Genomic DNA, 15,446 nt, shown 5'->3' on the forward strand with positions numbered 1-15,446 from the left:
TATATATATTATATATAGATGTCCTCCTATTTTGTGTTTGTGTATCTATCTTCCTGTGTTCATTGACTAGCATAGGTTTACAGTGTAAGAATAAGCCTAAAACCAGCACCATAAACTATTAAGGCTATGTCTCAATATTTTAAGATTAAATAGAGAAAGTAATCTGCATGTCTATGTCAAACTTTATTTGCTCAGATCTTGCATATTTTAAACAAATATTCAAAAGTTATCTCCATCAGAGAAACGTTGCTTTAATAAACAACTGTATTACATAGAGATAGAATTCACCATAATGGATTTGTATTGAGGGTAGTTCAAAAATATTATAGCATAATTATACTAGATGGTTCAGGAACCCTTAATACAAAAATTAATTATTTAGGGTGAATTCCCAAAACTATCTTCAAAATTTTGCTCTTAACTTAATGCGAAGCAACAGCCTATTTTCAGAAACCATGTAAAGTTTGATAACTGTGGGCCTGATTCCAATGTGCTGAGCACCTGAAATCTCATATCTTTTTTATTTATTTTAGATTAGGAACCACAAAGGCACCTACTTAAGACAAGCCATATAACAGACAAGAGCCAGCAGCAATCCCACATAATACAACTAAATAAACTATATAATAGTGCCACTTAGATTTAAAAGAGAAGAAAAAGGGAAACCTGAAATGACTTTTCTTAAACAATATCTCCCTCCTCTTGAAGTGTGCCCAGAAGGCTAACAAATCCAGACTATTTTGGACCAGGATGGAGATCATCTGCCAAAGCCAAGAGAGGACCCCTCACAGAGAATATCCTAGTAGCAATCCATTATTCTTTACTGAGGGGAAGATGATCAAATTTGAGTGCTGCCGTTGATCTCTCCTGAAGCAGTGAGGAAAGGTAATCTCTCAGATAGGCTTTGTGAGTGAATACCAACAGCTTAAACTGCATTTGGAAACCCACAGGCAGCCAGTGCAGACCACAAAGCACTGGTGTAATGTACTCACAGCAAGATTCTCCACTTACTCTGCAGACTGCCATATTCTGCACTAGCTTTGGCTTTCTTGTGGATTTAAGGTATAATCCCAAATAGAACCATTACAATAGCTTAGTCTTCAAGTAAAGAAGTTCAAACTCAGGCTATGTCTACAGTAGAGAGCTTACAGTGGCAGAGCTGTACTGATGCAGCTACACTGCTGTAAGATCTCTCATAGCTGCTCGGTGCCGTCAGCTCTCTCATCAGCCTAATTAAGCCACCCTCAATGAACGGCGGTACCTAACACTGTGCATGCTACCACTTATGCTGGTGTAATTTCTGTCACTTGGGGGGTGGAATATTCACATCCCTGAGTGAGATAAGTTTTGCTGACATAAATGGTAGTGTAGACATGACCTAAATAACCTCAACCCTGGTCTACACTACCAACCTATATCAGTATAACTGTGTTGCTTGGGTGTGAAAAATCCACAGCCCTAAGCAACATAATTCTATTGACCTAACTCCTGGTGCAGACAGCACTATGTTGATGAGAGGGCTAGACAAACTCTTAGTAAAGGCTGCAAGATTGGGTCCAAAAGACTTTATTTAGTTCTAAGGAAAAATACTTACAGAAGATTAAATCTTTCTTATTCTCTCTTGACCTACAATACTTTACTATAAATACACATATTCTAGAGTAGTGTAACATTTAACATAGTTTGATTTCTTAATTTACTTTAATTTTAGATTTCTCACTATAGTGGGCTGCCAAGGAAGAAGAATTTTGTTTGCTACCCTTTCTATATATGTATTAGCTTCTCGGAAGTATTGAAAATCCAAGTGCGCTAGGGCTATAAAAATGTAATTGCTAAAAATATCCTATTATACATTACCTGTAATCCCCATAAAGGCAAGCTTCTGTTCACCCAAATAATAGGAGACCTGTTGAATCACAATGACACAATAAATTTGACTCTCATCAAATGGTGCTTATGGGCCTGATCCAAAGCCCAGCAAAGTCAAGGGATTGATATCCATTAACTTCAATGGGCTTTGCATCGGCTGCTATTTTTAACATAATTAAATATAAAAATCAGATGATCAGTATTTGGAGTGGTGTAAAATAGTTAATCACTTCCCCATATTTTTATATGGGTAACTAGTCACTCAGACTTGACAATCCAATTGTCTTTCTAACCTAGAAGCAGTCACTGACTTTTTGGGAGTCTAATATAACAGGCAACGAAATCAATCAAAAATTAGTGTTGATTTTAGTGAACACTGGTTCAGGTCCTTTGATACTAGAGGAAATACTATGATATATGCATTTTAAAGAGGCAGAGGGAAAATGTCCTTCATTTGGAACATTAATTTGTGGTAGAAAAAAATAAATCTAATCACATTCTTTGCCAGTATTTTCTCTTTTGCTTTGTGTTATGTACGGATCCATAGTTTTATTAACTAGTATCCACATTAGTGAGCATTTATTTGCACTGGTTTTGAAACTGGAAATATTTCCTTTTAGTTGCAAAACCCCATTATTTATGCATTTTTCCTAAGAAACTATTTTTGTCTTGGTGAAATTCATTAAGTACTTACCATTTCAACAAAACAAAATGCATTCTTGATATAGTACCAGTGAAACTAGGCACACAGTACTGTTGGTCACTGTACTACCCTAGACTATATAATAATCATATTTTCTATCTCAGTAAGGAAATAAATCTCTAGAATCCAAATAGTCCTGATCATCTGGAAGTCATGACTTCTGCATCTAACATGGTGGTATTCACTTGTCCAGATAGGGCAATTAATCACAATACTGAACTCATCTTTGGGACTCCAAAGACATGGTATTTGAGATGACTTGTTCCACAGTTCTGGAGCCTTACAATCCCACCAATCCTGCAGGAAGGGTGTGTTTCTTTGACAGGAACTCAGAGTTACTGAGTGGAATTAATTCTGTAGGGCAAGAAATCCTCTGAAGGAATTTTATGGCTCCATCAACATAGGTCAAATGTGTCCAGAAAGGCTGTAGGATTCAGAGAGTTTAGCTACTATGGACTGTTTATCCCTCATTGATACACATAACTTTAACTTTCTGCATATGCATTAAAGAAATCACATTATATGGGTATTTGTACCTAAAATAGATCACTATTATGTGTTTAAAAAAATATCTGGAACTCACCAATCAATCTTTGCAGGTGTGTAGTTTTGACTGGAACAGCCCCTGTTTAATTCCTTGCTGCCAGAAGTCACCAGATCCACACATAAAGCCCATGTCCAGATGTATATGGAAACACAATTATAAAAAGATTTGGGAAGGGGATGGGCAGGGGTTAATTTTTTAGGTAACACTGTTCTATATAATATGTCAAACACTGTGCAGACTAATTCAGTTGTGACAGACACTGAGAGACAGATATTCAAAAGAAGGCAAATCACTTTGACCAACTAGTTCAGTGTGTATTTTAGACACATAAATTCTCAAAGCTAAAGGTCAGACACATTTTTTGTTTTTGTTTTAAGAAGATTTAGTTTCAAATGTGATCTAATATAAAAATCAAAAGGGATGAACAAAAAAATGGGGTACTTGCAAAGGATGAAGCATGAAGGAAGTGCTGAAAATACCAGTAATTCTATCAAGCAGACCTCAGAAGCATTGGCAGGTATAATTTCCATAATCTCTGAAGTAAAGATTGCACCAAACTACAGTTCCCATCTTCTAGTAGGGATATCTTTAATCTCTGGTTATTTCAGTGAGAGACTAGTGGCATATGTGTAGAAAAAATGGCTAATATGTAAATTTGTGTTCCCTTCTTGTATTCATAGAGCAAGCAATCCCCTCCAGCACAACTACATGCATGGGGGAAGTAAATATTTCCTTAACTTTTTAAACTGTGGAAAATAGAACTCTCTGCCCCCTTCATGCAGGTTCAGGAGGGGCTAGAGTGATTTGTGGACCAGACATAAGGAGTGGGCATGTTTCTCCATCCGTGAGGGTGAGTAGGATCCTCAGATAAATCCAGGGGTCTTATGGCATCCACATAGAAGGCTGATCAAAAGCAAATTCAGAAATAAGCAATATTTTTCTCCCATGAGGATTTCTAAAGGAAATGTCATGGATTTGCTGGGTGGCTAGATCACAGAGACCTGTTTCCCAGGCTGTGTTCCTTCTACTGCCATCAGGTGGTGGTAGTTTCTTTTGGCTCCATTACCTCCCTTCCTTGTTTACCAAGCGGTTTTATCCAGTAATTCTGTTGGTTTGATCCCTTACAAGCCCCAAAGTTATTTTTTTTTAGGGGCTTGTCCAGCACCCCAAAAAATCTCTCAAGCCCAGTAGTTGGTAACCAAGATATTCTGGTTTAGTCATTTTTAAAAATGTATCCTAGACCTTACACTAGCATCTGTGAATTTCCTAGGAGGAAGGAAGCCAGATGGGTAGTAGATACAAGTAAATTAAATAGTGTGTTGAAATATTTTTAGCAAACCATAATGTAATATGTTATGCAATGTAAAATAAAGTAATAGCAAAAAAAATTAAGTACATCAGAAGCAGGAAGCCTGCTATAACAGTGCGGCAACTGGGTGATCGAGATGCTAAAGGAGCACTCAAGGATGATAAGGCCATTGCAGACAAACTAAATTAATTATTTACATCAGTCTTCATGGCTGAGGATGCGAGGGAGATTCCTAAACCTGGGCCATTCTTTTTAGGTGACAAATCTGAAAAATTGTCCCAGATTGAGGTGTCATTAGAAGTGGTTCTGGAACAAATTGATAAACAGTAATAAATCAGCAGGACCAGATGGTATTCAGGAACTCAATGTGAAATTGCAGAATTGCTAACTGTAGTCTGTAACCTATCATTTAAATCAGATTTCGTGCCAAATGACTGGAAGATAGCTAATATGACGCCAATTTTAAAAAGGGCTCCAGAGCTTATCCAGGCAATTATAAGCCTGTAAGCCTGACTTCAGTACCGAGCAAACTGGTTGAAACTATAGTAAAGAACAAAATTGTCAGACCTATAGATGAACATAGTTTTGGGACAGAGGGGAAGAGTCAACATAGTTTTTGTAAAGGGAAATCATGCCTCAGCAAGGGGTCAACAAGCATGTGGGCAAGGGGGATCCAGTGGATATAGTGCACTTAAGATTTTCAGAAAGCCTTTGGCAAGTTCCCTCACCAAAGGCTCATAAGGAAGGTAAACTGTCATGGGATAAGAGGGAAGGTCCTCTCATGGATTGGTAACTGCTTATGAAGAGCTACAAAAGGTTAGAGTGGTAGCCATGCTAGTCTGTATCAGCAAAAACAATGAGGAGTCCTGGTGGCACCTTAGAGACTAACAAATTTATTTGGGCATAAACTTTCATCAGCTAAAACCCACTTCATCAGATGCATGGAGTGGAAAATACAGTAGGGTATAAATACACAGCATATTAAAAGCTACAAAAGGATCTCTCTAAACTGGGTGACTGGGCAACAAAATGGCAGATGAAATTCAATGTTGATAAATGCAAAGTAATACACATTAGAAAACATAATCCCAACTATACATATAAAATAATGGAGTCTAATTTAGCTGTTACCACTCAAGAAAGAGATCTTGGAGTTATTGTGGATAGCTCTCTGAAAATATCCACTCAATGTGCAGTGGCAGTCAAAAAAGCAAATAGAATGTTAAGAATCATTAAGAAAGGGATAGATAATAAGAAAGAAAATATCCTATGGCCTCATAAATCCATGGTATGCCCATGTCTTGAATACTGCTTGGAGATTTGGTCACTCCATCTCAAAAAAGATATATTGTAATTGGAAAATGTTCAGAAAAGGACAACAAAAATGATTAGGGGTAAGGAACAGTTTTTCCGTATTAGGAGGGATTAATAAGACTGGGAGTTTTCAGCTTCAAAAAGAGATGACTAGGGGAAGATATGATAGAGGTCTATAAAATCGTGACTGGTGTGGAGAAAATAAATAAGGAAGTGTTATTTACTCCTTCTCATAACACAAGAACCAAATGAAATTAATAGGCAGCAGGTTTAAAACAAAAAAAATGAAGTTTTTTTTTCACGTAATGCAGTCAACCTGTGGAACTCTTTGCCAGAGGATGTTATGAAGGCCAAGACTATAACAGGGTTAAAAAAAAAACTAGATAAATTCATGGGGGGTAGGTCCATCAATGGCTATTATCCAGGATGGGCAGGGATGGTGTTCCTAGCCTCTGTTTGCCAGAAACTGGGAATGGGCAACAGGGAATGAATCACTTGATGATTAACTGTTCTGATCATTCCCACTGGGGCACCTGGCATTAGTCACTGTCAGAAGACAGGATACTGGGCTAGGTGGACCTTTGATCTCACCCAGTATGGCTGTCCTTATGTTCTAATGTGACAACACAGAGTGTAGGGACATGCATTCCCCGGCTGGTTAATTATTAGAGATTTAGAATCAAAGAATGAGTAGTTTTGGCAAGGCCCAGAGAATTACCATACTTTGCAACATACAAATATATCGCTGTATGTGAGTACAGGAGTATCTAAATGTACCTTCAAGCAATGAATACTGGGGTTATTACTGCCTACCTCATCTTTTAAAATGTAGCCCAGATCCAGAAGTAAAATGCTTGCATATGCTTTACAGTGTACTCATTTAGCATCACTAATTCATTAGATTTCATACAAAAATATCAGCAGTTTAATCATAACAGAAGCTATCAGTAATTTTTAAAACATCTGTTCCTTTTTCTTGCTTTTGTTTCCCGTTTACTAGAAAATTGCAGTAATTTAACCTGAACTCTGGGTCTAGAAAGCAGAAATGTTTGGGCTTCATGTTATACCATATTGTTGTAAGAATGGGCACCAGATAGAAAATTATTCAAATACAGTCATAGGATCTTTGTTTTACTTTTAAAAAGGTACCTGGTGGTGCTTTTCTAACTACATTCATTTGTATTTTTTAACTTATTGGAAAGGATGTACATTGTTTTCCAACAGTAATATGCCTAATGCATGTATGTAAATACAACTTGTTTGGTTTATAACTTGAGAAAGATTTAGAAATTATTGTTTCCCCATCCATATTTCTCATTTTCATGCAGCTCCCTGTTTTTACATTACACATTGTTCTCAGCTTCTAAACTTGTGCCGTTCCCCATTGAGGAATGAGATTTAAGAGAATAACTCAACTATAAAAAATAATAGTTGCACTGTAATTAGGGTTTAGGAAGTTTTTGTACTCAACTACTTAAATTTAACAGCTTGAAGGATCTCATGGATCATGCCCCAAAAGAGCACTTTCTATGTTTGAGAACACATATCATAAATTTACCAAAATTATTCACATCATGAAATAAACTGCATGTATTCATAAATGACAGACTGAAATATACAGTACGTTTCTACGCTGTTCCACAGTGGGCATGCTGGAGCAAGAAAAATCAGTAGAGAGCTCATGATGTAGATTGCTACCACCAGGATCTTTGGAGCCTTTCACTAATATGTCCCCATCTCATTGACTGGTTTTTATTATTCTGACAGTCTTTATCTATGCAGTAGAGATGGGCAGGGTAGAAGAAGGGCACACTCATCCCTTATCTCTGGATAGCAACAAGGAAGTGAGATAGGCTAGATCTCCTGGATAGTCAGGAAAAGAAAGGATTGAAGGGGGATTGTTTCTATTACAACAGTAATAGACAAAAGCTAAATTTATTGCAGTAGGAAATAGACAATAGTTAAAACAATCTGTCTGTAAAGAGTTAAAATCAAACAATAATATAGCCATTACCAGAACTTAAAAGAGCATTAACCGTGACTGGTTAAAGTGGCAGTTGGAGACTTTTTGGCTCTCACGAAGGAAACACGTTTGTAGGTAACTTTACTTATGGTAGTGGTCAATGGTACTACATACATTCATGTAGCTAAACACATTCTTGAGTTTTTGTAGGACTGTGACCTTAGACTGTGGTGTAACTTGCAATTTTCTAATGGCAAGTCAGTGATACATCGGTGCAGTTGTGCCACTGTAGCACGTCTGGTGAAGACGTGTTACGTCAGCAGGAGAGCGTCTCCCACTGACATAGCACCAGTGTGGACCGCACTCAGGTCACTGTAACTTGTGTCGCCCTGCCGGGGGGTGTCTTTTTCACACCTCTGACTGACATATGGTACATTCACTTAAGCAGTGAGACCAGCCCTAAGTGTAGACCAGCCCTAAGTTTCTGCACAAATTGCAAGTGTTGTAACTAACAAAGAATAGTGATGATTGAAGTGTAATTGAGATCATGTTGATTCTAATGTGACCCATAGCTATGCTCACACACTAACACTATTAGATTTGGAATTGTAAGTTACAAGATTCTAGTTTATATCTCATCATTTCTTTCTGCTTTAATTTTTCAGTATTTTCTGCTTTTCTTTTTATAAAACATTCCAGTTTTAGAATTTTAAAAAATGTTCACTGTTGACCTAATAGGGACTAATTCTACTGCCATTAAGTGAATAATAAAACTGACTTCATTTAGTGTACCATATGGCCAGGACCGGTGCTAGGGGTTTTAGCGCCCTAGGCGCATGGCAATTTGGCCGCCCCACGTCCGGTCCCGCGGAGCTGCCACAGTCGTGCCTGCGGGAGGTCCACCGGAGCCACAGGAGCAGCTGACCGTCCACAGGCACCACTGCGGCAGCTCCACCAGAGCCGCGGACCAGCAGACCCTCCGCAGGCACCACTGCGGCAGATCCACCGGAGGCGCCTGCCGCCCCCCTGGTAAAATGCCGCCCACCAATAATCCTGGTGCCCTAGGCGATTGCCTAGGCTGCCTAAATGGAAGCGCCGGCCCTGCATATGGCCTATAGGCTACAGCTCACAAATTTTCTGCTTAGCATTTAGTCTGATGAATGAGAGGGAAAACCGTGGAAACTGGATTAGGAAGTGTGGAAGGATTGAACAGCAGTTTTTCCCTCCATAAGGATCCTGTGCAGTTGGGGATTTGTGTAATGGGAATGGAGCTAGAGAGGAGCTATGAAAAACAGTATGTTGTTGCCCCACCCCTAATCTGTCAGGTTTTCAATGTAAATCCATGTAGGAGACTATTCTGCTTCTGAATGCCTGTCGCCAGCTCTCTGCACCATGGCTGCAGTTATTGGGGCACAGGTACTAGGTGCAGGGCTGATCAAAAACTTCTATCAACTTTTTTTTAAAGGAAAACTGGATTTTCAGCTAAATGCACACTTTCTGCACAAGTGTCTGCTTTTCTAAGATATTTATTGGGAAATTGAAATTCAAGAATGTGGCCAAAATATTTGTTTGGTGTTTTCCAGCAAAAAGTCAGTTTTCTACAGAGGAAAAATCCCAAATTTCACCAGCTCTAAAGCGGGAGGTAGGGAAGAAAGCTAGGAACGTCAGGGCTGCTGGGGAACTGTGCTAGTAGGGTGAAGAGCCCAGAGCGCAGATTCCCTGTGCTATTGCTCCAAAATCCATGGGTGTTTTCTCCATAGAAGACACCGCCTTCTCAATTATTGGGAGTGGACCACATCCACCCTGATTGACTTGGCCCTGTCAACACTGGTTCTCTACTTGTAAGGTAACTCCCTCTCGTCACGTGTCAGTATATTTATGCCTGTATCTGTAATTTTCACTCCATGCATCTAAAGAAGCGTGTTTTTTACCCACAAAAGCTTGTTACCAAATAAATCTATTAGTCTTTAAGGTGCCACCAGACTCCTCATTGTTTTTGTGGCTACCCCTCTGATACTTGAGGCCCTAAGTTGTGCAGCAACATCACAGTGCTGCCGCAGTGTGCGTGCAATCATTCAGCCATCGTTATGATTCACGAAGTGGAGAAGGGGAGCCAAGCAGAGAAAGAAACAACTGAAGCACTGTTTTACATGCAGTAGGAGGACGTTGCCAGGAGTGGGGCTTCACGACTCAATATCTTTAAAGTGCTACTCCTGGGACAGGCTCCAGCTACAAATAGTTCCACAGCCCCACTCTATTACTGCACAGCTTAGAACAGGGGTTGGCAGCCTCTGGCATGTGGCTCGCCAGAGTTAGCACCCTGGCAGGCCGGGCCAGTTTGCTTACCTGCCACGTTGGCAGGTTTGGAGGACCACAGCTCCCACCACTCTCATTGGTGCGGGCAAGAGATGTGCTGGTCGCGGCTTCCCACCACCCCCATTGGCCTGAGATGGCAAACCGTGGCCACTGGGAGCTGCGATCGGCCAAACCTGCCGACGCAGCAGGTAAACAAACTGGCCCAGCGCACCAGGGTGCTTACCCTGGCGAGCCGCGTACCAGAGGTTGCCGACTCCTGGCTTAGAATGTCTGCATGGTGGACACCTCCTCTTGCAAGTCACTCCCTGCTCTTTCAAAGGCAGGAGATTCAGGTTCTCCGCCCATCTTCCCAGTGCATGCTCCCTGCTTCCTCACCTGCCAGTCACCCTCTCACTGTGCCCCTAAAATGATGGATATGGTTAGAGATGACAATTTCCTGCAATATCCTAGACAAACCTTACTGTATAACGTTAAACCAAGCTGTACTGAATTAAGTTTAAATATTTTAGGAATTCATTGTATTAAAAATGCAAATGTTTACATATTATTGTGTAATATCACTGGGGGTAGGGGTGGGAGACATAGCTGGCATAAACCCTGGAAAGTGTTATGACCTTCAAAAGACTTTTGGAACTGTGTGCCAGGCAAGAATGAACACTTAAAGTTGAGTGAGTTTCCCATGAAGTCTCTAGGGGAGTGGTATGCAAATATACTCCCTCCACTTATGCAAGAACTCAGCCTTATCAACATTTGCCTTGAGAAGGGGACTTTTGTCTGCTGATCAACTGTTACAAGAGGACAAGACCAGAGTCTCAAATTGTATAAAAGAGTGACTCCTAGATTCATAGCGTTCCTTGTCCTGAGCCAAGGCTGTTATGAAGTTGTAACCACAGGAAGAACTCCTGTGTAGAGTTTGAAGAGCTGACTCATACCATAGCCCTTGCTGGAGTTAGGGTGATCTCTGGTAAGCTTACCAGATGGGGCCACTATAAGGTGAGTGCATAAATGGCTGGATAACCGTACTCAGAGAGTAGTTATTAATGGCTCCCAATCCTGCTGGAAAGATATAACAAGTGGGGTTCCGCAGGGGTCTGTTTTGGGACCGGCTCTGTTCAATATCTTCATCAACGACTTAGATGTTGGCATAGAAAGTACGCTTATTAAGTTTGCAGATGATACCAAACTGGGAGGGATTGCAACTGCTTTGGAGGATAGGGTCAAAATTCAAAATGATCTGGACAAATTGGAGAAATGGTCTGAGGTAAACCGGATGAAGTTCAATAAAGACAAATGCAAAGTGCTCCACTTAGGAAGGAACAATCAGTTTCACACATACAGAATGGGAAGAGACTGTCTAGGAAGGAGTATGACAGAAAGAGATCTAGGGGTCATAGTGGACCACAAGCTAAATATGAGTCAACAGTGTGATACCATTGCAAAAAAAGCAAACATGATTCTGGGATGCATTAACAGGTGTGTTGTAAACAAGACACGAGAAGTCATTCTTCCGCTTTACTCTGCGCTGGTTAGGCCTCAGCTGGAGTATTGTGTCCAGTTCTGGGCACCACATTTCAAGAAAGATGTGGAGAAATTGGAGAGGGTCCAGAGAAGAGCAACAAGAATGATTAAAGGTCTTGAGAACATGACCTATGAAGGAAGGCTGAAAGAATTGGGTTTATTTAGTTTGGAAAAGAGAAGACTGAGAGGGGACATGATAGCAGTTTTCAGGTATCTAAAAGGGTGTCATCAGGAGGAGGGAGAAAACTTGTTCACCTTAGCCTCTAAGGATAGAACAAGAAGCAATGGGCTTAAACTGCAGCAAGGGAGATTTAGGTTGGACATTAGGAAAAAGTTCCTAACTGTCAGGGTAGTTAAACACTAGAATAAATTGCCTAGGGAGGTTGTGGAATCTCCATCTCTGGAGATATTTAAGAGTAGGTTAGATAAATGTCTATCAGGGATGATCTAGACAGTATTTGGTCCTGCCATGAGGGCAGGGGACTGGACTCGATGACCTCTCGAGGTCCCTTCCAGTCCTAGAGTCTATGAATCTATGTGTGGATTCTTTTATTGTTTTAATGTTTTTTCTGTTATGCTTTCCCATTAAAAATAAGAAGCAGCTTAGGAAAAGTTGTGTGGTAACTTATAATTGTGGGCAACTATGTTGCTTAAAACCTTTGAAGAGAAAGCAAAGCAGGTCTACTTAGATGGTTTGACTTGCTGGGGAACTCACAGCGTAGGCAGGGAATTGTGCAGCCTGGAGAAACCCTGGTCAGGAGGGGGAGAGAGATGCACATCTCAATCCAAGAAAGGTGCAGGCTGAGGAGCCAGAAGTCTGAGGGTGAGTACCCTTGGTGGTCCATGAAAAGGGAATAGAGGTGGAGTTGCCCTGACCTGTGGCAGGGTGTACAAGTAGAGGAGTCGGAATACAACAATGATTTATTCATTGTGTCATATACATTATAAATCAATCTGAAATGTTATTCAGTAATTTGGCAAAAAGATATGGGCAGTGGCACAGCTACATCATTCCACAGAGACTATTACACAATATGAACAAATATACAGTAAGCACTTTCAGTAATAAGGAGCAAAATGCTTTTGATTGAAAGAAAATCGTATTACATTTTCATTGGATACTTTATCATATTCACTCAGACTGGATTAGTTTTGCAATTCATGCTGCACCATAACCATCTATAAACGCTAAAACTAAATCCCTGTTGACAAAACATCAAATATTTATAAGCATCAAGGATGATTGATCCGTTTCATGCAATATAAGTAGTACTTTGAGAGAGCAAATAAAAAAGAAAATCTTACCATCCATGTCCTTGTGTAGGATCATCCAGTAGCACTCGAATTATATATAACAAACAGCTTAATAACTTGAGAGAAAAATTGAACAATCGTATTCTGAGACCTGTTTGATAAAAGGAAAGAAAATACAATTTCAGTTTCTTTAGTTTTTAATTCATGTTTAATGTAAAACTACTTAAAAGGAACAAGATATGCCTTCAACTCAAGTCAGAGAACTTGTGATGACAAGTATACAAATATTAATATCTGGAAGTTTTTATGGAATAGCTTTGTGTAGGGAATGTATTATTATTGCCCAAATGTCTAAAATATTAAACTATATTAAAGTATTGATAAAGTGGCACAAAAAGTCAGAAAATGTAAAAACTAAAACCTGGGAAACTTTAACTCTATTCCTTTGTGTACACTGAACTGTACTGCACACAAGGTCTAAAATAATGCAATCAAACATAATGCAGTGTCTTCTACAAGCTCAGGACCCAATTAGGTAATAAGTTCCATGTGGGCAGATGCCTGCACATGTGCAAAGCCTCTTTGAACTCAAAGAGGCTCGACGTAAGCACAGCATTTGCTGCTCTGAGGGTCCAATTGAAGACAATGGAACCATTGACTTAATGGTCATTGAATCAGACTCTGAGCTCATTGCAGCATCAGGACGAAAGATATGTATGTGATCTTGTAATTAAAGAGAATATAGCCTTAATTGCAGAAGTGTAATTTTTTTTGCATTTAAAACTTACAATAAAAAAAAGTTACCAGTAATTATACTAATAGTCACTGTTGGCAAAGGCAAATGGGTAGAAAGCAATATGATTAGCAACCATTAGTAAATTGTACACTTGTAGACTGAGTCTCCAATCTTGAATGCAGAGTTCTGTTGATGGATGTGAGCTCACACAGATCTGATTGCAGGAGCAGAATATTAGTAAGCACCAGTCAACCAATGGATAACTCGCGTCTGTTACTGTAAGCTAAGACACCAATTCTTCTAGCACTTATGTATGTGAATAGGCCCATTGTACTGAATAGAACCAGTCATACATTTGCCTTGTTAGGGCTCAGTTATGTTTTTCCATACCTATGTGTGCTTGTGTGTATACATACTTCTAAGAGAAGAATGCAAAATCGATTTATTGAGCATAACTCCCTCTCTCCCCTAGCCCAGTGCTGGAGCCCCCATGCATTTCATCAACTTCTGCTTTTGGGGGAAGTTGCATTCAAACTGAACATTAAGTTAAAGTTTCTAAAAATTATTCCCCTCTTCAAAAAGTAGAATACTTAATTACTGAAAAATTCAGAACAGTGTCTACTTTAACTATATCTTAGAATCTGTGTATGAGAGACAGAGAAAATAAGGATTTATAATGGAGCACTGTTTGCTACTTTAACTGTGGAGATACATTCATATTATGAAGGTTAAATTAACTCCTTTTAGAACCTGGCATTGGTAAATTGGGGGTTAAAACCCCACTCTAGGTTCCCAAGCAGTGAGAAGCCCTACAGCTGTGACTAGCAATTAGACTTGTCAACATTTATCTAGAGACTCCTGCTGTCTTATCAAATCTAATTAACAGCAGACTCTTCATTTCCCCAGAGCAAGGAGAAAGGAAAGAGGACATAACCAGAGGCTGAGAGGGCTGGGGTCAGGGCTGGCGCTACCATTTAGGCAGTCTAGGCAATCGCCTAGGGCACCAGAATAATTGGTGGGTGCCGGTTTGCCGGAGGGGGCGGCAGGCGGCTCCGGTGGAGCTGCTGCAGTGGTGCCTGCGGAGGGTCCGGTGCTCCGCAGCTCCGGAGGAGCTGCCGCAGTCGTGCCTGCGGATGGTCGGCTCCTCGCGTGGCTCCGGAGCCGCGGAACCAGCGTGCGGGGCAGCGAAATTGCCGTCCGCCTAGGGCGTTCAAACCCCTAGCGCCAGTCCTGGCTGGGGTATGTGTGTATTCATTGCTGTGTTGTAAGTTTTACTCTTTTTCTTTTTGAACTGTTGCTGAAGGAAGAACTTCTTATCTGAACTAACCCTTTTGGGGAAATCTGCATAAGTAGGACTATGCTAGGTACGGTGAGAAACTAAAGGGCATTTTTGTATTGGCCTCATCTGTCTAGTTCTGTTAATGAAATGCAAAGGTCTACAATCTGCAGTTTTGTGCTTTTATTTTAGTAAATGTTAATCTCTGTGTGGAACACATCCTGATTTCCCTACTGATAATACAGCAACTTTTAATCATTATTTGAAGTCATATTTTGGTTATAAAAGGTAACCAGAGTGCCTGACATTATCTAGGAGCACGTGGACAGTAGCAATGTAAACTTCCCCCATGCTGCTCTGCAATGCATCTCAAATGTGACCTAGAACAACCCCCTAGAGAGAGTTCATGCTTAAAGATCAGCTCAGGCACATTTGCAGAAGCCAGGCCTTGGAGTTCACAGTCTTATTGCCAAAAAATCAATCTTCTAAGCCTCCCATAAATCAACTTAGAAAATAAATGCTAACTTGGTCATTGGTCTGTGTGATGGGTTGAATCACAGAAACCCACTGGGAGCTGCCACCTGATGTGCCAAGATTACTCCTGCCCCTGCTTTCCTGCCCTGGCAGCTTAGGACTTCAGT

At 40.3% G+C, this 15,446-nt stretch overlaps 1 protein-coding gene across 8 annotated transcripts in view; it reads right to left on the reverse strand.

Annotated features, from left to right (window-relative positions):
• Positions 1–15,446, reverse strand: part of KCNT2 (potassium sodium-activated channel subfamily T member 2) — a 282,967-nt gene that overhangs the window by 199,101 nt on the left and 68,420 nt on the right. For all 8 annotated transcript variants that reach the window (XM_050961381.1, XM_050961380.1, XM_050961379.1 and 5 more), the window contains exons 3-5: positions 12,845–12,944; positions 3,156–3,212; positions 1,858–1,906 (exon numbers count right to left, since the gene is read on the reverse strand). In XM_050961381.1, the coding sequence (XP_050817338.1) occupies positions 1,858–1,906; positions 3,156–3,212; positions 12,845–12,944 (206 nt within the window). The remainder of the gene's footprint in view (positions 1–1,857; positions 1,907–3,155; positions 3,213–12,844; positions 12,945–15,446) is intronic.

This window comes from Gopherus flavomarginatus, chromosome 7 (assembly GCF_025201925.1).
Source record: "Gopherus flavomarginatus isolate rGopFla2 chromosome 7, rGopFla2.mat.asm, whole genome shotgun sequence".
NCBI classification, from domain to species: domain Eukaryota; kingdom Metazoa; phylum Chordata; order Testudines; family Testudinidae; genus Gopherus; species Gopherus flavomarginatus.